This window comes from Macrobrachium nipponense, chromosome 9, assembly GCF_015104395.2.
Source record: "Macrobrachium nipponense isolate FS-2020 chromosome 9, ASM1510439v2, whole genome shotgun sequence".
NCBI lineage: Eukaryota > Metazoa > Arthropoda > Malacostraca > Decapoda > Palaemonidae > Macrobrachium > Macrobrachium nipponense.
In genome coordinates, this window is record NC_061110.1 from 13,522,480 (window position 1) to 13,546,302 (window position 23,823).

General features: G+C 39.7%; 2 protein-coding genes across 2 annotated transcripts in view; one reads left to right on the forward strand and one right to left on the reverse strand.

The window, feature by feature from the left end:
* Window positions 1-23,823, reverse strand: part of LOC135218624 (uncharacterized) — a 203,917-nt gene that overhangs the window by 9,802 nt on the left and 170,292 nt on the right. The window lies entirely within an intron of this gene.
* On the forward strand, window positions 1,336-5,811 carry LOC135217894 (PAS domain-containing serine/threonine-protein kinase-like). The gene is made up of 7 exons (XM_064253931.1): window positions 1,336-1,458; window positions 1,866-1,988; window positions 2,316-2,456; window positions 2,582-2,784; window positions 3,494-3,627; window positions 5,181-5,318; window positions 5,686-5,811. Exons 1-4 carry the CDS (start codon window positions 1,429-1,431, stop codon window positions 2,684-2,686), a joined length of 399 nt encoding a protein of 132 aa, XP_064110001.1. The 5' UTR covers window positions 1,336-1,428; the 3' UTR covers window positions 2,687-2,784; window positions 3,494-3,627; window positions 5,181-5,318; window positions 5,686-5,811.

Consider the following 23,823-nt stretch of genomic DNA (forward strand, 5'->3'; position numbering starts at 1 on the left):
GAAGTCGCCCTCCTCCACCGTGTACCAGACTTAATGACCGTCTCCTCTCTCTCTCTCTCTCTCTCTCTCTCCTTCTCTCATCTCTCTCTCTTCATCTAATTCTCTCTCTCTCTCTCTCTCTCTCTCTCTCGGTCTCATATCCCCCCTCTCCTCTCTCCTCTCTCTCTCTCTTCTCTTTTTCTTAGGACATCATTGAACTGGCTGAGGAACACCTCTTTATTTCTGAGAAGATCTAGGATCTCTCGCTTTCCTTTAAATGGTACCAATCAATACTTACCTTCTGGTTAAGAAAGCACAGAGACCTGGATATTTCGTCTTTTCAGCGACCTCTCAAGTCATTTTGTTTACACATCCACCTAAGAGCAAGAGTTGGGGTTTCCTTGTTTTCCTTTGTTTTAGCCAAGAACGAGGATGCATCCAAGACCTGGATCCATTCTTCTTTCTCCGTTGGAGCTTAACGGACACTTGGCTTCCAGAAACTCTGCCCAGCTCTGAACTCCTAACTGGCCTGTCGTCTAGCTTGCCTGACACCAGTTACAGCCTGGCGCCAATGCAGGAGCTCTCTGTTCAATTAGAATTGTTTTTAGGTGTTTGTCTGAGCAGGACTTGATAATCAAGTGGGCCTTCTTATCTTTTGATGGTCGGTCAAGAACCCCCTTGCCATCTGACCAAGATCATTTTGTCCTTCATCCTAAAGAGATTTTATCTCTGTTACACTCAGATTCAGGAAAACAAATTTGCCTTTCAGTGAAAGCTAAGAACATTAGAGTAGCCTCTGTGTCTAGATTTCAGGCTCACATGCCCCTTACTTCCATTCCGTATTGACCTACTGGAAGTATTGTCAGCCTTCGTGTCTCCGTATTATGAGTGAAAACTGAATCACTTGCTTTGATGGCACCAGCTACAGTCTGTCTCCAGGTATATTTCTCATAGAAAAATACCGTGAATAGGCAAATTTTCCGCGAATAAGGGTTGTATATGTTCCAGAGAGAAATCCGCGAATCTGGATCCATAGATACGGGGGTTTCACTGTACTAGGATAATCTCAGTTAACCAGAATTGACTGTTGTTTATAACCTTGTCCTAATAGGGTCTTCCCTGATGTCAGTTAGCAAATTGATGGATATATTATTAAATATATTTTTCCTGTAGTGATTGCAATTGATATGTTTTGAATGTGTATTTTTTGTAACCTGTTAATTGTGAGATTATTATTATTATTATTATTATAAAGGATTAACTTTATCCAGGCTCAGAGACCTATGTGCCTAGCAACGGCTCTTCTTGGGCTGGTTAATTGTGAAATTAACTTTTGTCTTTACTTAACAGGGACCTGATGAATCTGAAGAAAAGTTGTTAGCTGGCAGTTTTAGTGATCACTATACAGTTCTTAGACAGATTGGAAAGGGAGCTTTTGGGTGTGTTAAGATGAGCTATCGAAACACTGATGGACTTCTGGTACGTGGAAAAATTTCTCCTCACAGTTTAGTACTTGAACTTTGTTTTATAAAATCTTATTTTTCTTCTTGAAAGTTCTGAAAATTTCAAGCTTTATTGTTTCCCAGTCTTTCATTAATCAGACTAGAACAACAATCAGACCTGTAAAGGTGTAATTATGTGGTGTAAAATGTTGATTATCTAATATGGTTGAACTTGTCATCATCATTCATCAATTTTCCTATGAAATTAACTTTTTTCCAGGATAAAACAAATGAGTTTTCTCCACTGTATTTTGTCTTGTATATTATCTGTCTGGATTTATATGTGGTCTTGATCATCATGTATGCTCTTTCTCTGTGAGTTGAAAAGTTTATTGTGAAAAATTTAGTTTTATTTTGTGAAAACCTCAACATTGTATTTTTTAGGCAGTGACAAAATTCATAAAGAAGAACAAAGTGTACCAGGAGAGTTGGGTTAACGATGTCTTGCTTCGTAAGAAAGTGCCTCTTGAAGTGTCTCTCTTAATGACCTTAGATCATCCGAATATAGTAAGTGCACTGTGCTATATTTTTATAGTTCTGTAATTGCTATGCTTAGAGTTCCTGTTGTTAAAATGGCAGTATGTTTTTTCATAAAATTTGTGTTGAAATTTGTTAAAGATTAGGGGTCATATTTCATGCAATGAAATGCCAAAATGTAGTTTCGTATTAGTTTGTGACTGTTAGTTCAGTTTTACCTTCTAGGGTGACAACTGGTTTTCAGGTGGTTGAACAGCAAACCAACTAGCATTGTTTCTTATTTTTCTATATCCCTTGAAGATCACCTTTGTAACATTGATACCTATTTTTGAAGTATTTTTGTTTTTAAATTTTCAGGTCTCTGTGTTGGATTTATTTGAAAATGAAGACTATTTTCAACTGGTTATGGAAAAATGGGGTGCCGGAATGGACCTCTTTGAGTTCATCGATCGTAATCCTATACTGGATGAACCACTTGCCTCTCACATATTTAGACAGGTACTTTGCTGAGTAAATGTGATGACAGTAATTGACTCTGGGTATTTAGTTTAATGAAGTATGATACATGTTTTTGTTAATATGGATTATTTTATTAGTGTTTTTAATAATGTTTGTGTTTGCAGATTGTGTCTGCCCTGTCATACCTTCATTCCTTGAACATCATTCATCGTGATGTGAAAGATGAAAATGTTATTCTTGATAACCGGTTTTCATGTAAAGCTGATTGACTTTGGCTCGTCGGCCTTCACAAAGCCAGGAAAAATGTTCTCCCAGTTTTTGCTGGAACAGTTGAATATTGTAGTCCTGAGGTGCTGAAAGGGAACAAGTACGTCCTCTCTGCGTCTTTCTTTATTGAGATATAATGACATATTTTTAATTGATTAGCTGTAATCTTATTTGAAGAGGGCTTTTAGTAAGTTTCTGTTCTTATAAGTGAATATTTCAATTTTAATATTGCTAAGAGAATATTTTTAATTTTAACTCAACATTGTCATATGTCTAGCACTATTTCATTTTAGTTTTCATCCCTTATATAGCAAAAGTTCTTTTTCCCCTCTATGCTAATCACTTAGCAAAACAGCTGCGTCACTTTTGTAAAATTTTGACTAACTAAAATGTCTAATGATTGATTTCAAGTACTAAAGTATAGAGTAGACTTTGTTAGATGTTAGGAACACCTAAGATTTTTGTTTATAGACCCAAACCAAATAAATATTGAAAATACATTGGATATGAAAGCACTTAAGCAACATTTGTAAACTAGCCCTAATTTCCACATTATTTTGGAATTCATCTTATGCATTTTGTACAGTAGTTTGACCAATACTTGAGTCAGTTGTGAATTAGTTTAGGCAGTCCAAAAGAAATGATGGTTGGAATATGGAACAGATTGTAGACAAAAACCAGTACAGCCAAGCTCAGAGATACGTTCATGAGAACCTTCAGTACTTGGACTGTTTGCAGAGTGCTAACCATGGCACATTGTAAGCACTTTCTTTACAGTGTTGATATATATTACTTTTCTTTTGTCACAGGTACAGTGGTTATGAATTGGAAGTTTGGTCTCTTGGAGTAACTTTGTATACATTAATGTATGGTGAAAATCCGTTCTACGATGTAGATGAAACGATTAAAGCTGACTTAACGTTTCCATTTGTTTACTCGGAAGGTTAAGCACTACATGAGTGATAGTGACTCATTTTAGGTAAGACTTAATGGAATGGAGTGAGACTGTATTATTATAATCATTGGGGGCATATGATGCCATGCCATATTTGTAAAGGGATTTTAAGCACAGTAATGATATCGATAAGGATAGTACTAAAATTTAGAAGCAAAAATTTTTTTATCAGTTTTATATTGAATATTAGTAACAAATGCTGTGGCCATGAAAAGTAAGGCAAATTTTCTTAAAAATATACCTTAGAAAGGTAGATACTCATTGATATGAAGAGTAATAAATGGATGCTAACTTTGTGGATTCCAATGACTCCATTATTCTCAGCATACTGACTTGAGAATTTGAGAGAGAGTTGATGGGTTTAAGAGGAGTAGGATGATGAAAAGATGTTATGTGACAAAAGATATTTCAGATTATTAAAATTTTCTGGCTGGGCTATTTAAGGGAGCTAATTAGAGAACTTGAAATTTATATCTTTTGTTTGTTTTACTAACTTTTCAAGTTTGTTTGGTAGAAAATACCCACATGAATTTCGGGCAGCAGCAGTTTTTGCCTCCTTGTTTGTTATGTTTAACAGAATCCTAACAAGGTAATGTGTTTACAGTGTTTGTTTAAGGTTAATTATTACAGTGCTTGAGTGTTATTGTGCTTGCTTTATAGTGCCCACTTAGATGGCCCACCTACACTTCATCTCAAGAGACAGCTTTCAGTTGCTGCTGCTTTGAGAAAGTTTTGTGGGTAATCTTGTTTTCAAAGAACAACTTGTAGAAGTATCAAATAAGGCAAGGTCCAACTCCATTCTTACAAGTATAAGTGGAGAGCCTGTTGGATTGTTCATCTTTCTACAGAATGAATGATATTCAGTCTAAAGAAAATACTGTGTGGAAAAGTACAGAGGGAAAGTAAAAGAAAATGCTGTATGGAGGAATACAGAGGGAAGAGAAAAAGAGTAAAATATCATGCATACTAGCTCTCTGAAGTGTTATCTCCATCAATACGAAATAAATGATTTTGGGGAGAGAGTGATCAGGACCAGAGTCTTTAGAGATATAGGGTAAAAGAGGATTGTTGTGATGAAGATAGATGATGTGGGTTAAGTTGTGTTAAACCAAGAAGTAATGCTCACTTGAGTCAAAATATAGTAGGAGTATTAGTAGTATATCTCACAGGTAGAAAAAGGTATACAGTACATGAAAAGTGATGCTGGTGATTTTTTGGGTACCTGAGGTGTCAAAAGGGTATAGACAAAAGATTGCAGTTTCTTAGGTAAAATAAAAAAAACACAGCATGATTGTGGGCATTTATATAATTGGTTTGCATAAGTAGCATTGTTTTTCAATATGGCATGGCTTACACTTGATGAAACACATCACTTTGTGTATGGGGAAAATGTAATGCTTTCAAGCTGAAGTAAAATGGAACGTTTTTAAATTTGAGATTAAAACTTGAGCCATTGAAGCATATTGGATGGTTTTGTGTATTTCAAGTGGTTAATTCTAGTCTCACGAGCAGCAGTTTTTTAGTGTTGTCTATTTTTCCAGACTTGCGCTCTCTTCTAACTGGGATGCTGAAGAAAGATGTGAAGGCTCGAATGACGCTTCCACAAGTAGAAAGTCATCCATGGACCAAGCAGCCATGTGACATAGAGAATTATAGATTTCAGGATGTTGTCAGATGTTGTGAGTAACTTCTTTTGAAATGAAATTATTTTTTTGTTAGGTTAACCATCTCAGAATGATTTCTTTTCTGTCACCTAACAATAGAAAAGTTTTAATTTTGTGTCATATTCACTATTTGTTTAAATTTTATAGTCATTTTCTTTTTTGCTATGTTTTGGTCAGTAATTTTAAGTGTTGATTTCGATAGAACTTGTATTTTATAAATTTCATGGCTTTCAAATCTTGATTGCATGATCATTCTTGATTATCATGGATAGATATAAGATATTTCTATTGTTTTTCTTACATTATCTCATGTTAATGTAAAGAACACTTCTAGTTTTACGCAATGAATTATAAAAACCGGTGATTGAAATTTCTTCCACAGCATATGATGAAATTTACCCTAAGAAGTATGTTACTGACTACAGTGAAAGTGATACCTCATTGTCAACCTCTCATAGTTTTTTGTATGAAGACACTGCACATATGAGGAGATCATTGTCATTTACCCGCAAGGAAGCAAAAAAAATGATAATGATGTTGTGTAAGTATACTTTTTATTCCAAGTTTTTTTCTAAAGATCCACCTTAAAACTATCTACTATAATTGTGAAGTGATAGCCCAAGGCACAGCAAAGATTAAACTCAAACATGAACAGGAAGGACAAAACAAACCCTAAGCATATAAGTGTAAATAACAAATATATTTATACACAAATAGGTGTTACCTTAATTATATAAATCATCTGAGAAGGAAAGGACCTCACACCTTACAAGCAACAAGCACAAACTCCTAGCTAACAATCATACCACCATATATAATCACCTGAGAAGGAAAGGACCTCACACCTTACAAGCAACAAGCACAAACTCCTAGCTAAACAACATACCACCAGGAGGAGTGAAAGCTATAGAAGATGAGAAGACACAAACATCCAATGGCAAAAAATTAACTTACAAACATGTGACAGAAAGGGTACTGAGAGAGAGAATCCGTAAACCTAGCTAAATACGATAATTCCCTACACTTAACAACAAACCAAAAATACATTCTTTCATAATAGCAATTGGAGATTACAATAAGTAAATAACACAGACTGGCAATGCAATAAAATCAATATTTTAATACAGCAGTCTAGCAGTGAAATAATTCCCTCTAGACGTCCCTGTCATATTCTGGGTTGGAAGAAAGACTGGTGCGTCATGAGGTTCCAGACCAGGTTGGTGACCAGCATCCACCCTGTACGTATATGCATTAGTTGCCAGATGCCACAGATTCCTTGCTCTACAATCTTTGATTGTTTTTAACCGGTTTCCAGCTGGCGTTAAAATATTATCCTATTGCTAAGACCTCAGGTTTGTTAGCTATGAAAAATACGAATTGATTAAAAATTTGTCATATTTCTGGCCACAAACCAAATGAGGTTATCTACACATTCTGCACTTCAAAGTTACCTTGTGAAAGAATAAATTTTACACCAAAATCGAGTAGGACTTTGACAAAATAATATTTTAAAGCCAGTTAAAAAACAAGTGTTCCATATGCCTTGATATTAATACTAATAGATATTACCGATTAATAGCCATCTCCTCCATTTAATAAAAATCATTATCATCTTTCATTCCTCTAAGAACAGGAGATCTCTACAAATAAATTCATTAGTAACAGATTACATCTCAGAAGGCTTAGATTGGTTTTAAGCCCTATAAATCATTTTGCAACATACAGGCACCTTAACCCTTAAACACCTATTGGACATATTAAACGTCGATGAAAATTGTCTGTGGGTGCCTAACCGACGTATGGTACATCGACGCAAAATAGTTTTTTTTTTTAATTTGCGGAAAAATAGTTATAGGTTTACTAGGCAAAAGCTATTGAATCACGCGCCTAGAGGGATGCTGGGAGCTCACGGATCAAGCTGTTGTTTTGTTTACAAGCGTTACCCAGGCGCGCAAGCACGAATTTCTTTCTTCTCGCACTAAAAAGCATCAGCGACACATCTCAAAAATTATTTTGTCACTTTGACATAATTTTTGCACCATTTTATATTAGCCGTTACATATAGTTTTATGAAAATGTGCACAATTTCATGTAGAATACAAAAACAAACAACCCATGGTTGTAGCTTTTATCAGTTTTGAAATATTTTCATATAAATAACGATAAGTGCAAACATTTCAACCTTCGGTCAACTTTGACTCTACCGAAATGGTAAAAAAACGCAATTGTAAGCTAAAACTCTTATATTCTAGTTATATTCAATCATTTATCTTCATTTTACAACAAATTGGAAGTCTCTAATATAATATTTCAAGTTATGGTGAATTTATGAAAAAACTTTTTCCTTATGTCCGCGCGGTAACTATTCCAAAACAATCAGAATTTTTTTTGTCCGATTGACATAATATTTACACCGTTTTATGTTACATAAAGTTTTATATATGAAAATGTGCGCAATTTCATGAAGAATACAACAACAAACAACCCATGGTTGTAGCTTTTATCAGTTTTGAGATATTTTCATAGAAATAACGATGTGCCAAAATTTCAACCTTTGTTCAGCTGCCTCAACCGAAATGGTAAAAAAACGCAATTGTAAGCTAAAACTATTACATTCTAGTAATATTCAATTGTTTACCTTTATTTTGCAACAAATTGGGAAGTCTCCAGCACAATATTTCGATTTATGGTGAATTTATGAAAAAAACTTTTTCCTTATGTCCGTGTGGTAACTATTCCGAAAAAATAAGAAACTTTTTCGTCCGTGTGTCGTAATGTTTGCACCGTTTTATATTAGCCGTTACATATGTTTTATATATGAAAATGTGCGCAATTTTATGTAGAATACATCTAAAAACAACCCATGGTTGTAGCTTTTATCAGTTTGAAATATTTCCATATAAATAACGATAAGTGCCAAAATTTCAACCTTCGGTCAACTTTGACTACCGAAATGGTCGAAAAGTGCAATTGTAAACTATAACTTTTACATTCTAATAATCTTCAATCATTTACCTTCATTTTGGAACAAATTGGAAGTCTCTAGCACAATATTTCGATTTATGGTGAATTTTTGAAAAAAACTTTCGTACATCCGCACGGTAACTGCCGAAAAAATCCGCAAAATTTCAACCTTCAGTCAACTTTGACTCGACCGAAATGGTAAAAAAACGCAATTGTAAGCTAAAACTATTACATTCTAGTAATGTTCAATTATTTGCATTCATTTTTGCAAAAAATTGTAAGTCTCTAGCATAATATTTTCGATATATGGTGAATTATGAAAAAAAAACTTTCCTTACGTCCGCTCAGTAACTTCCGAAAAAATCTGAAATTTTTCGTCCGATTGTCGTAATGTTTGCACCGTTTTATATTAGCTGTTACATAAATTTTTATTTATGAAAATGTGCGCAATTTCATGTAGAATACAATTAAAAACAACCCATGATTGTAGCTTTTATCAGTTTTGAAATATTTTCATATAAATAACGATAAGTGCCAAAATTTCAACCTTCGGTCACTTTGACTCTACCGAAATGGTAGAAAAACGCAATTGTAAGCTAAATCTCTTACATTCTAGTAATAGTCAATCATTTACCTTTTTTGCAACAAATTGGAAGTCTGTAGCACAATATTTCGATTTATGGTGAATTTATGAAAAAACTTTTTCCTACGTCCGCGCGGTAACTGCCGAAAAAAATCAGAAATGTTTTCGTCCAATTGTTGTAATGTTTGCACCGTTTTATATTAGCCGTTACATAAAGTTTTATATATTGAAAATGTGCGCAATTTACATGTAGAATACAACAAAAAACTACCCATGGTTGTAGCTTTTTATCAGTTTTGAAATATTTTCATATAAATAACGGTAAATAGAAAAAATTCGACCTTCGGTCAACTTTAACTCGAACGAAATGGTAAAACACTGCAGTTTTAAGCTACAACACTTACAGTCTAGTAATATTCAATCAATTACCTTTATTTTGCAACAAATTGGAAGTCTCTAGCACAATATTTCGATTTATGGTGAATTTTTGAAAAATACCTTTTTTACGTCTGCGCATTGCGAATTCATGCATCATATTGTGATAATATTTTCTCTGTGTTGCTTTGATCATTTTACAATTTGTTATATACCAAAATCATTGCAATTTAGTGTACAATACAACGAAAAAATAATTAACTCATTAGCTTTAACCGTTTTGCTAACAGTGCGATTTTGTATACAATTATATATGAAATTTTTTTTGCGCTGTCATGATATTCCAATATTTATATTGATGATGATATTTTTTTCATTTCTGATGGTTGCATACTAAAACTTCAGGCAATGAACATAAAAAGGAGCCAAAAATTAACTCTTAATCTTGAAATTCAAGCAATGCTGTGATTTAAAAAAAAAAAAAAAAAACTTTTTCCGCTTCGGCGCTCACTCACGAACACCGACCGGCATAAGGGAGAAACTTTCGGAAATACCGGTCTCGCCGTTTAAGGGTAAAACACAGCCTAAAAGATTATCCTATTGTTAAGACCTTAGGTTTGTTAGCTATGAAAAAAAATACCAAATTGATTAAATATTTGTCATATTTCTGGCCACAAAGCAAATGAGGTTATCTACACATTCTTGCACTTCAAGTTACCTTATGAAAGAATAAATTTTACACCAAAAGCGAGCAGAAGGACTTTTGAAAAATAATATTTTATGCCTTGATATTAATACTAATAGACATTATCGATTAATAGCCATCTCCTCCATTTAAATAAATCATCATCATCTTTTGTTCCTCTAAGAACAGGTAATCTCTACAAATAAATTATTAGTAACAGATTACTCTCAGAAGGCTTAGATTGTTTTTAAGCCTATAAATCATTTTGCAACATACAGGCAGCTTAAACACAGCCTAAAAGTTTTAACATTCAAAGACACTTGTAATTCATATTCCTATTATGAAAATGTTGTTATGATTGTTGAGCTTATTAGGTTGACTGTTATAATGGTGCAGCGTACTTTCAACTAAGCAGCTAACAAAAAAAAAAAAAAAAGAAGTTCAAATCATGCAGATTGCAAATTATACTATGTATAAAAGGGATCATACTTATATAACCATAAGGAAAATAGTGCAGCTGTGAATTTGCAAACTTTTCGACATGTATGACATTAGAAATCAAAAAATAGTAACACTACTTAGCAGCGTCTTTTGAGTCAGAATCTGGATGATACAAAAAGAATCATGTCCCATCAGACTTGAGCATCACTGTACAATTATGAATCATTAAGAAATAAAATTTACTTTATGATTTCCACTTCTCATTTCGGACATAACCCCTCAGTCATCCATATCACTTGTAAATTTTCCTTCTCTCCTTAGGCGAATGCAGAGGTCTGCCACATCCCTGAGTTCCTCCCGTATAGTCTCAGAAATGTCAGAAGAAGACAATATATATGATCGCTCACTGTCAGTTGGAGCATCCAGAAGTCTACCTCACAGTCAATGTCTTCAGTAAGGTAAAAGAAAGAAAAAAAAAAATTTTAGAGGTTTCCTTGACAAGCATCCTCCAGTGCAGTAGTTCTTTAGTTGACATTTCCCTGGAACCAACAAAACTTCTTTCAGTTTTTCTTCTGAAGATGGAAAAAGAAACCCACAAGATTACCAAGTATAACTTGTTTACTTGTAAGTATTTACATAGTGTTAATACTCAAGTATCAAGTACTTCCAGGCCCTAGCTGTGGCCCTTTCTCAAGAGATGTGTAGGTGGTCAGACTGGGCTATGGCCCAGTAGTCTTCTTGAACTTCATGTTGAGCTGTCATTTATGTGATGGCTGCCCTCGTTTCCATTCTCTTGAGAGTTATTAGTCCCCTCTTGTCATTCTGATATCCTGAGCTGATGGTCAATGGGATTTACCCTTGTGGTGAGTGAGTGGTCACCATCAGTCTGTTGAGCAGAAACCTAATGTGGTCAGAAGGTCAGTCTTAACTTCTTTTAATATCAAAGACTGGCTTATGGGATCTTCTGAGGTGAAACATTTGTTTCCTTCTGTCACTTCAATCTCTCTGATGAGTGCTCTTTCCACTACCCTCCTATGACTGATGTTATTACTTATGCATATGATCCTATTGTTTTTAAAATCCATCCTATGGTCCTTTTCCCAGCAATGTCTAGCTATATCACTCTCCTGTACTGCCTTCTGTGTTCTTGGATTTTTAGTCCTTATTCTCTACCTGTTTCCTCCACATTTGTCTCTACAATGCTGCAATTAACCCTTTACTGCCGACTAGGACGTATTTTACGTCGACTTACAAAATTTTTTTTTAAAATTCGCGGAAAAATACTTATAGGCCTACCAGTCTAAAACTTTTGAATCACGCGCCTTGGGGGATGCTGGGAGTTCACGGATCAAGGTGTTGTTTTGTTTACAATCGTTTACGCAGGCGCGCAAGCGCGAATTTCTTTCTTCGCCGCACTAAAAAGTATCTGTGACACATCTCTGAAATTATTTCGTCACTTTGACATAATTTTTTGTACCATTGTAAATTAGCCGTTACATGAAGTATTATATATGAAATGTGCACATTTTTATGTAGAATACAACAATAAAATACTCATGATTGTAGCTTTTATCAGTTTTTGAGATATTGTCACATAAATACGATAATTGCCAAAATTTCAACTTCGGTCAACTTTGACTCTACCGAAATGGTCGAAAAACGCAATTGTAAGCTAAACTCTTATATTTTAGTAATATTCAATCATTTAACTTAATTTTGCAACTAATTGGAGTCTCTAGCACAATATTTCGATTTATGGTGAATTTATGAAAAAACTTTTTCCTTACGTCCGCGCGGTAACTTCCGAAAAAAAATCATACATGCGATTGTGGTAATGTTTGCACTGTTTTTAAAATTAGCCGTTATATAAAGTTTTATATATGGAAATGTTTGCGCAATTTGCATGCACATACAACTAAAAAAAACAAAACCCATGGTTTGTAGCTTTTATCAGTTTTGAGATATTTTTCATATAAATAAGAAACCTTCGGTCAACTTTGACTCTACCGAAATGGTCGAAAAACGCATTGTAAGCTAAAACGCTTATATTCTAGTATATTCAAGCATTTAACTTCATTTTGCAACAAACTGGGAAGTCTCTAACACAATATTTCGATTTATGGTGAATTTATGAAAAAAATAACATTTTCTTTACGTCCGCGCGGTAACTCTCCCGAAAAAATCATATGTGCGATTGTGGTAATGTTTACACCATTTTAAATTAGCCGTTACATAAAGTTTTTATATAGAAAATGTGTGCAATTTCATGTAGGAATACAACTAAAAACAAAAATAATTGAAGGTTGTAGCTTTTCTCATTTTTTGAAATATTGCTTATAAATCACGATAAATAGAAAAAAAGAAAAACCACGTTCAGTCAACTTTGACCTCTACCGAAATGGTCGAAAAACAAAAAACGCAATTGTAAGCTAAAAATCTTACAGTCTAGTAATATTCAGTCCATTTATCTTCATCTTGAAACAAATTCGAAGTCTCTAGCAAAATATTTAGATTTATGGTATGTGAATTTTAAAAAAATCTTTCCTTCCCTGCGCGCGCGGAATTCTCCGCCACAAATCTCCGAAATGCGTACGTCCCATTCTCGGAATATTTGCTCCGTTTCATATTAGGCATTTCATAGAGTTTTATATATGGAAAATGTGCGCAATTTCATGTAGAATAAAACGAAAATTATTTGAAGGTTGTAGCTTTTCTTATTTCCGAAATAATTGCATATAAAAAATATATATAAAAAATTCGACATTCGGTCAACTTTAACTCGTCAGATAAGGTCGAAAACTGGAATTGTAAGCTAATACTCTTACAGTATAGTAATATTCAATCATTTGTCTTCATTTTGAAAGAAATTGGAAGTCTCTAGGACAATATTTAGATTTATGGTGAATTTTTAAAAAAAATATTTGTTTACGTCCGCGCGTTACGAATTCATGCATTATTTTGTGATAATATTTTCTGTGTTGCTTTTATTGTTTTACAATGTCTTATATACCAAAATGATCGCAATTTAGTGTACATTACAACGAGAAAAAAAGTAACTCGTTACCTTTAACCGTTTTGCACACAGCGCGATTTGAATACAATTATATATGAAATTTCGTTTTTGCGCTATCATATATCGCATTATTTATATATGATAATGATAATTTTTTTCATTTCTGATGGTTGCATACTAAACTTCAGCCAATGACAAAAAAAGGAGCCAAAAATGAACTCTTAATCTTGAAAACTAAGCGTGCTGTGATTTTTTGAAAAAAAATATTTTTTCCGTTTCCGCGCTCGCTCTGAAACACCTCCGGCACACGGGAGACAATTTTTTTTTTACCCCTTCGGCGTTTAAGGGTTAATTATGTATAACTCCCCCTACATCATCTGCATTACTGTCTTCCCCTTCCAATTTATTTTTACATACTTTGTTTTTATGGTGTTATCAAAGGTATACACAAATTTGTATTTACTGTATTTCATTTTTTAAGACATCCTGAGTTAGGAAAGACTGATGTGGTGGCGTAGGTGAGTGGTCCGTGACCACCCTTCACCCGATCTACTCATGCATTGCCAGATATCACAAGATTCCTTGCTTTCATCTGTATTTTTAACCGGATCCAGCTAGGCGCTATAAATTATCCTATTGTTAATGGCCGAAGGTTAGTAGCTATGAAAAATACAAATTGTCTTAGAAAATTTGTCATTTTAGGCATAAAAGAGAGGGCAACTATTTTCTTGTTATCTTTATTCCATGTACTCTCTACATTTCCTCGGTAAAAAAATCTGCCTAGCTCTGTTGAGTGCCCCTTTTCTGAACTATTCTGTGTATGCTATTGTATCAAAGCCTTTATCAATGTAATTTATTTCTTTATCTATCTTACAAGGGTCACATGTTCTCATTGTCCTTAGAAATAAACCTGCTAGAACACCTATCTTTATATCATGACTGTGAAAAGAGAAGAAATGAATATGTGTGTGTGTGTGTGTGAGACTAGGCTTTATATGTGCTGAATTCATATCCTGTTTCTTTTCTTTTTATCTGTATGTCAGAAAAGGGCAATTTATTATTGTTACTTTTCTCTAAAGTGAATTGGATGAATTGGATGTTGTTATCAAACCTATAGAGTTCATCTAGAAAAGTTTCTGTTTCACTTTCATCATCTTGTAGAATGGCAAAAATATCATACACATATCTTCATCAAACTTTCAATTTCAAGCTAGGGACATTAATATTAGGAACTAGATTGGTCTCAAAATATTCCATATAGATGTTAGCGAGTATATTGGTGATAATGAGGACCCCATAGCTACTCCTTATTTCTGTTTGTATACTTGTCCCTCAGACTTGAAACCCTCGGACTTGAAATAATTATCACTAACACATAATATAATCAACCCAAGTAAGACACATATTTCTTTGTTTGGGTTGAAAATGCCTTCATTATGTTTAGTCTGAAGAAATTCTAATACTTCATCAGAGAGATTAAAGTGATAGAAGGAAACAAAGGTTTCACCTTAGAAGATCCCATAAGCCTGAGCTTTGATATTAAAAGAAGCTAAAATTGACCCTTCTGACCTGGAGATTAGGTTTTCTGCCCAACAGACTGAGGGTGACCACTCACTCACCGCAAGGGTTAATCCCATTGACCATCAGCTCAGGATATCAGAACAACAAGAGGGGATTAATAAATCTCAAGAGAATGGAAACCAGGGCAGCCATCACATAAATGACAGCTCAACAAGAAGTTCCAGAAGACTGCTGGGCCTTAGTGCAGTCTGACTACCTACACATCTCTTGAGAAAGGGCCACAGCTAGAGCCTGGAATTACTTGAGTGTTTTTAATACTATGCAAATACTTACAAGTAATCAAGTTATACCTCTATCTCTTGTGGTTTCTTTTTCCATTATCCTGGATTTTATTTGACCTCTTATAAATAAAGATTGCTGTTTGTTATTTTTACGCAAGCCATGATCAGTTATATTTTTCTAATAAAAAAGTAATTCCTGTGGTGATCGTTCATCTAAGATTTACCTCTTCTCATAGGGGCATTGCTGCTTATGGTGTGGCCCAGTTGCATTGCTTTTTGCTTAAACTTTTCAGTCTGTTCCCTTAGGTTTGCTTCTCACTTAAATGTCTAAAGTTTTTATTCTGTGTTGCATTTCAGTTGTATGAGAATATCCTATGGGACAAGCTCAAAGAAAATAGCAATGTAATTCAGTGATATTAAAATACTATTTGTACTTACAAAGCTATTAAACATAAAGAGCCATAATCCATGTGAAACAGACTCTGTCCCACCAAATTAAATAGATCTTAAAACAAGAGAAGTCCTTGGGACACATACCTGAGTCACCCTTCACTGCTTTCCAGAGTGACATGTACAATTAATTTTACCGTGTGACTTTTTGTAAGCCAGTTCTGCCGCTTTGCTTCTGAGACCTAGAAACTGTTTTTCCAGTTACTTCTCTGTCATTTTGATTGGTGACTTGGTTTTTCGTTATGTCCTAGTTCTCTTGATTTTATTGAGCATGTAATTCCTTTGTGAAACATCATTACTGCTGGGTTTTAAAATGGGCTGTGGAGTGTATCTCTTTGTCCTTGCTCAGTCTATATTCCATCAGAAATTAATTAAACTAGTACTGTTTTAGTTTTAGGTGATTTTATAAGATTTTGTATGTGTTGCACTTACAGCACCATAGTTGATCATTCTTGAGGCCTTATCATTGTGCTGCATCCACAGCTATCAGTTCCTCTGCAATGCTGCCACCCTGAAATCAAGAGTGAATAACACAAGAGGTGTCAACCATCTCTAGATACCCTCAGTGTTCTTATTTCATGAAGTTTCTCCACAGATGTATCCCTCTCTTGATGACGACCTTGTCACTCAAAGGTTGGATATTCTTGTTTCCTTGTCTGCTGCTGCTATTTCTGTCTGTTCCTTCTACTTGGTCCTTTCTGTTCCTCAAATACTGTTGGAGTTGGAGGTATTTGTTGTTGAGGGTTACAGGCTGGCAATCTGTTAGTTGTTTGATTTGACAAGTTACAAATGGGAGGCTCAGTCAAGCTAAGAAGATGAAATCTCCAAAGAGAGATCAGTTCAGGTTTTAAACAGACTAACCAAGGTTCTTGGTTAGTCTGTTCATATAATATAGTTCCTTACCATTCCAATTAAGTTCTTTTCAGTTTTTACAGTTGATTTAGACTGATATACTATACCAAGTAGTTCAGTTAATGCAAGTGTAGTAGAATAACTACTGTTCTGTCTGTTAGACCCAAAGAATGCAAATTCGTCATATATACTTTCTGTTAGACATAAAAATGTAGTCATGCTGGAAATTTGTAGACTGAAGTATGGGGCTATGTAGTATGTGAATAATGGATTTTTGTAAAGAAAATCTAATTGATTTTACAAAAATTATTCTTTCACCCAATAAAGAGGCTGTAATAGTTGTATCTTTTGAGAAGTCATTAAAGTCAAATTCTTGTAAGGTTTGTCATAGATAAAGTTAATTCTCTCTATTTTAGTCTGTAGATTTCAGTTGTTTGATTTCATACAGTACGTATCTTGAAGCAATTTTGGTTTGTTCCGATACGTAATACAAACCATCGGTCCTTTAACAATAGGAAGTAGCTAGCGGCAGCTGGAACGGTCGTAAGCTTCGAACAAGGGGAGAACGGTAGTTAACTGCTTGTCCGACAGTCGCGCGCCGCGCGACTGGGAGGTAAACAAATCACTTTTGCTTCGGCCGTCGGTGAAGGACGTGTTCGTCATCGCTCTCTGCCCGCTTCATCGTCGTATGCTTTGTTTATATTGTGTTTTCTACTAATGGTTTGTTTGACTGAAAATGAAACTGTAAGTACACTGTTTTCATTTTCATTACTTAATTATGAACCAACATGGAGTTATCGCCGTAGATGCGGCGATTTCCTCTCTTTTCATGAATTGAACCCTTGAATTATGCCTCGGTGCCGAGGGCGGCGCGCTCGCGCCGAGGTCATGTATTTTGGGCGAAAGTGTGTAATTGAAAAATGTAAGTACTCTTTTCATTATATGTTTGCCCTGTGCGTTCGTTACCGAGTGTGTGTTGCGCTCGGCACGAGCCTTTTAATTTTGTTATAAGAATGCAATGAAAGTTGGATTCGCAATTGCAATATTCTTTTTCATTTTCATTTATTTATTTGCATGAAATTTAATTTGGATCAATTTTTCGTTGTTCTTACCCGGGAATTGATCCTTACGTTTTTTTTATGTGAAATGAAATCGCAAGTGCAGTATTCTGTTTCATTTTCATATATATTTTATGATAGCATCATATTATTGGATCAAGTTTCCGTTCTTACCCGGGAATTGATCTTTTTCCCCTTAAGTTCATATTACTTTTCACTGCTGTGCGGGGGTAGGGAAGCGAAGGTCTGCCAGGAAGTCGTCGGAAGCTCTCCCGCGACTCCCTTGGTATCCGATTCTTCGTCTTCCTTCCTGCCCCCCGCTCAGCTTCTTCGTTGTATTTTGTATTTGGGGTCTTCCTTGCGTTCGGGGGGGGGGCATGTCTTCCCCCCGTGCGTGAGGGAACCCCTCTTACTAATCTATCTATGTTACCGCAGGTGCTACATCCGTGGGAGACGACCTTGGACAGGTATGGACCACCCCGCGGAGGCAGGGCGTGCCTAGCATCCACGGGCTGCTGCAGCGTCTAGCGAGGTCTGGGGCGGTCTCCACTACTACCACGCCGCTTATGCTGCTCCCCCCCCTACCTCCTGGTCTACACTCCCCATGCTGTGTCGATGACGCCGTCTGCCGTACTAGGGCCGCAGCCGTACCGAGGTGGGGTTGCCGCCGCCGCCTGTTTTCTTCGTGTTGCCTGCCCCAGACTTCCGCTGTTCCAGCAGCTCGCCCCTGGACCGGCCGCCAGGACCCAGGTTCCGCTGGCTGCCGATGATTCTACGAGGCGATCGCTGGGCCTGCCGTACCTGCCGCTGATGTGATTCCCGCTGTTGGCTTGGCTGTCCCTTCTGGGTCTACCGCTGCCGCTGTTCCTGCCGCTCCTGAGCTGGTTGCTGTTCCTGCCGCTCCTGAGCTGGTTGCTGTTCCTGTCGCTCCTGATTCTGTGCCTGTCCATGCTGGTCCTGCCCACGGTGTGTCTTCCCAGTCCCAGGTCCTTCCGGACAGGTGGCAGTCGGGCCCTGTTGCTTCGGCAACTGCCCCGGCTCCCTCCTGGATGGAGGACCTGACGACTGTCCTGCGAGAGCTGACGAGGAAGAGGAGAGGAGGGAAGCTGTCATCTTCGTCTTCATCGTCTGCTGCTGCCTCTTCCCCTTCGACTTCTAAGCCCATAAGCCGAAGAAGAAGAAGGGGCTGCCTTCCCCCCTAAGAAGTCTCCTTCGGGAACTTCTAAGGGCCCGTCCCACCTCGGTGGGACGGGGGGTCCTTCTGCTGGTCCTCCTGCTGCCTTCGGGAGCGGGGGAGCCCGGGGAACCCCGTCTCCCCTTCCGTAAGGAAGAGATAGTCGGGGACCAGAGGAGTATCGGTTAGCTCTGGTACTTCCTCGCCTGGTGCTAGCGGCGATGCCGCTACGCCAGGTTCCGGCTCGGTCTCTCGTTCGCGAGAGATCCCGAGTGTACGTTCTCCCTCGGGAGACCGTGCAGCCAAGTTTCGGCGCCAGAGTTCGCTCGGCGCCAAGACGCGGCACGGAGCAGAAGGCGGGTGAGAGACTCAGGTGACTCTTGCCAGGCCAGCGGCCGCTCTTGCAGCGACCAGCTGGTAACCCACGGGTTTTCCCCCTAAGAAGGCTCCTTCGGGACCTTCTAAGGGCCCGTCTCGCTCCGGCGATTCGGGGAGCTCTTCTGCTGGTCCTCCTGCTCCCTCGGGAACAGGGCCCGTCTTTTCTTCTACCAAGGAGAAGAAGACGGACCAGAGAGTACCAGCTTCGGCTGGCACTTCCTCGCCTGGTTTTAGCGGTTTCTGCCGCTAAACCAGGATCCGCCTCGGCTTCTCGTTAGCGAGAAGTACCGCAGTGGACGGTCTCCCTCGGGCGGGAGACCGTCCAGCCAAAGTCTTGACACTCGAGCTCGCTCGCCGCCAAGACCGAAGCGCGGAGCAGAAGACTGGCGAGTGTCGTGCAGACGACTCTCGCTAGGCCAGTGGACGCTCTCAGCAGCGACCAGCTGGCTGCTTCGGGTTGAACGTGACGGTCGCTGACCAGCCACGGGTTGAGGCGAGGAAGGGGTCCCCGCGGTCGTCGGTACCAGCCACGGCTGGTACCAGCGGCTCGACGCGCCGAGAGGACGCTCGCCGGTCTCACCGCGACAACGAGGGCCTAGCAGGTCACCTGACGCCGCTCCTATCGGGACCGGGCGGCGGAGACTGTAACCAGCAACAGCTCGCCTGACGCTAGACATCAGCGTCCGACGTTCTCAGTCGAGCCGCTCGCCATAGGTGAGCGGGCACGCCAGGCCTGCAGATCGATCCCCACCGCGGGTTGGTGATCGGCTGCAGCCCCCCACGTACGCTGGTCCTGCCAGCGAGCGGGGGCGGAGCGTCAGGTCATGTCTCTCCACTACCTTCAACTTCCTCGGGCTACACCAGGGTAAGAGCGAGGTAGCTAGGAGTGGACCGTGAGAGGTGCGCCGCTCACGATCCCGTCACGACGCCGGCACGTGCCACGTATGTCTTAGGACCAACCAGGACGCACGCGCAAGTGATTGGAGGCGACCGTCAGGGGGAGAGGGGGTGGTGCGTCAGTTCTGTCTCTCCGATACTTCACTTCCTCGGCATATCCAGAAGAGCGAGGTATATAGGAGTGATCGTGAGAGATGCGCCGCTCACGATCCCGTCACGACGCCGCACGTGCCAGGTTGGTCTTAGGACCAACCAGGACGTACGCGCAAGTGATTGGAGGCAACCGTCAGGGATCTGTTGCTGGCCCTTCTTCTGAAGGAGAGGGTCCTGGGAGCTGCTCTTGTTGGAGGGACTGGACGGTCCTACTCCTCAAGGACGCTGTAACTTCCGAGATTCAGAGTAACTTTACCCAGGTTATTGCACTGATTCTTCAGCACAACGACCGGGGGGAAGGATCGCCGCTCCCACCAGCAGAGCCCAATGTCTCTGCTCGAGTCGTTTTGGGGCACCGAGAGGGAACCCAAACCGACGGTGGGTTTGCCGCGATCGGAGCTTGCCGATTCTGTCTTGAACCAGAGTCCTACCTCGTCTCCGGACAAGAAGGCTCTCTCAGTTCTGGCCGTGTCGATCATCAAGCTACTTCCACCTCCTCTACTGCGACAGCGGCGTTTCTACGTGTCTTCGGACACCGTATTTAAATACTCCTTCGGTCCTCCTGAGAGGTTTCGACCTCGACGAGGACTGGAATGAGTCGGAGGACGGTATCGGCTCTCTCCTGTCAGGTGTCAATCAGCCCCCCCACCCAGACGACGTTCACAGTGGCGGCAGACCCTTACCTACAGTGAGAGTTCGTAACCCTCCTCGGGAAAACGTTTTTCTCCTGACGATACGTTTTTCCCAGACTCTGAGAGGCCATCGCCGCAAGGCGATGGCTGCTCCTACTCTTCTCCAACTGCTAGTTCCACTGGGAAGCGTAGCGAGTATCCAATTCCTCCCCCATTCCCCTCTCTCCTTACGGCTACGAGGGAAAGGGGAAGGATCCTACAGAGATTTCTCTGTAGGATCCCACGTTGGGGACTGCGCTACCAGGGGGGACCTTCGGGTCCTACCTGACGTAAGCCCCGGTCGTTGAGGAGGGATCCTGCCCCATTCTCGATTTCTACGGGAATCGAGAGGACCACCAGCCGATAGCGTTTGACGATTCGGTGGGGGTTTCGCAGACTGCTTAGAATTCTACGGAATTTCTAGCGCATTCAGAGTGTTAGTTTTCTTACGATCTCCAAACACTTAGCGAGACCACGGTCCAAAGTGAGCGAGACGAGAATCCCCGATATGTTACAACGATAATCGGGAACCTCGCCTATGCTCGAATTCCTGGAATTTCTAGCATTAGGAAGAAGACTGCTGCTGAAAGAAGACTATCTCACAGTAGGCGACCAACCTGGAATAGAGAAGAACGGACGGGAATATCCAGTTTGGCTGGAACTATCGTCTTAGTATTCTGTTCACCATTGAAGCTTCCTTCGAGGAAGACTTCTCCTTCACTCTCTTTAATAGAGAACGAAGGTGGTCAATCTCCAATCCTTATTTTGTTTTCTTGAAGGAAAGAATTTAGGAGGAGGATCGTTGTTCAGAATCCTACACAAATATTACTACGTATATTAACCTGCGACATGATTCTGCTAAGCAGTTGAATGGTCCGAGGGGTAGGCGGCATATCCTGGTTATTCTACGGATTGCGACTTAGACGAAAAGTATTCTAATTGAACTGCAACCCGGGTTGCCTGCAACCTCCCAGGAGTTTTCCAGTTTCAATTTTATATACTTATGGTGTTGTCACAACAACACCATTTAAGCTTTTATATTTACCGAAATTCGTTTCGCTTAAATATAATTGCTCGAGCATATCTTTTATGCTCTGTGGTTCTAGCCGAACGCATTCCTTCGTGGAAGGATTACTTGGCAACTCAGGATGACGAGTCAGCGACAGCTACTGCGTATTGAATTGCCCGAGGCATTTCAGTATCAGCTGCCGCTTTGAGATAGACGGTTGTTTATGTCTTTCTCACCTGCTTGGATTGAATAACAACCGTATCTCTGCCCAACAATCACGGACTTAAGTCTCTGATTAACGGGGATTCTCTCATACATGAATGACTATCTACTGCTGTGAAACGCTAGTATTCATCGTCTTCGGTATTGCGAGAATTTTAAACAGAGATATCTATTCGACTCTCATCTTTCTGTTTACCGCACGGTAACAGAATTCTGTAATAGTCTCTTGCTGCATCGTATCCCGATAATGCGAATGATTTTTGCGGAATCTGAGTTTGTCCTCAAAATATCTTGTATTCGGAGGTGTACAATTGTTCATTGTTCACCCCGGATTAGCAGATGTATTGAAAGACATCGCCTACTCCCACACCTGCCAGCTCTACTTCCAAACGTTCAGCCCATGAGAAGCAGTTCTTCAAGCGCTCTCCCCTGTGTTTCATTACTGAAGAACGCCCCGCTTTCATTGCACAACGGACAGCAATGAAATGGCGGTTAGCGTTTTCAGTCATTTGTAAGCACAGGTTTAGAATCTTGAGATTCCTTCTCTCGATTCAGCTGGAAGACGTAGGTTGCATTCATTGCCTACCTTCGTCTTCAACGTCACATAGTGTTGTTTCCCCTTCCTTAAGCTAGAGTATCCAACGTCTATGAGATTTTCTTGCCATCAGGGACCTCGTCTTTTGAAGGCAATTGACTTTCGCCTTTTGAGCTTATGCATTAAGAGAATCATCGCCGTGCCGTCCGGCATCGGTGACTAACAAATATTTTATTTGTTTGGTCTCTCAGCATAACTCTTTAAAGGGCGAAGGTCACGTGACTTACCCGGATGCTTGGACAACTTGCCTCTACTGATTCCGAACCAGTCAGTCGGCAGCTGTCAGAGCGCCCGAGTCAGTTACGAACTATGCTGTGGACTTAGTTCGGTTGTTCCAGAGCAATCATTACTTCGTCTTAATAGCTTGTCAGTATGAGTACTGTACATAACCAAAGTCGAGAAGAGGGATAGGTCATACGACTATTCCCTTCTTTTCGTCTTAGGTAACTGCATGACTTCTCTTGAGAAGTCAAGCACAAGGGATGGGGATTTGTGACGCTCGATTTCGTACCGATCTTCGTACGCGAGACTCAGAACCCTTCGGTAACTGACGATGGGTTCGAGTCCTTCACAATACCCTCCCTAATGGACTTCACCGCCTTCGATGCGAAGGAGATGCTGCCTTGTCCGCAAGAACTTCTCCTTGGCGCAGGTACGAACGAAGGCAGGGGTCTGGTCCAAGCCAGACCACATGCCCTTCTTCTACCTTCGGGATATTGCCCACAGGTCCTTGGATCTTTTTCCTTGGGACCCGTGGTGGCTGCTCAACACGTTGTGTAGCGAACCCAGACCCCTCGCAGGCTGAACAGCATCGAGTCCTGGTGTGACCGTAAGAATGGATGGTGAATGAGAGTGTGACTGGCTCCTCTTCCCATCTTTTTTCTTCCCCTCTACCTGTGGTTAGAGGGGACACGGTCGTCACCCTGCTGGATAAGGACAAGATGCATGGTGAGCTACTCAACAGAGCCCCATCCTATCCCTTTCACTAGGATAGGAGCGTATCATCCACCAATTCTCCAACAAGGGGGAGGAAGTGGATGCCAGCTTGAGACAACCCATACTTTATGTTGCCTCTTGCAAACAGGAACAAGTTCTTGCTTGCTGGTAGAAGAGATACGCTTGCCCTCTCTCTTAGTACTCGGGCCCAGAGGTCTGACCATTGATCCTGCGGTGCACACCCCGATCAATCGGACAGAGG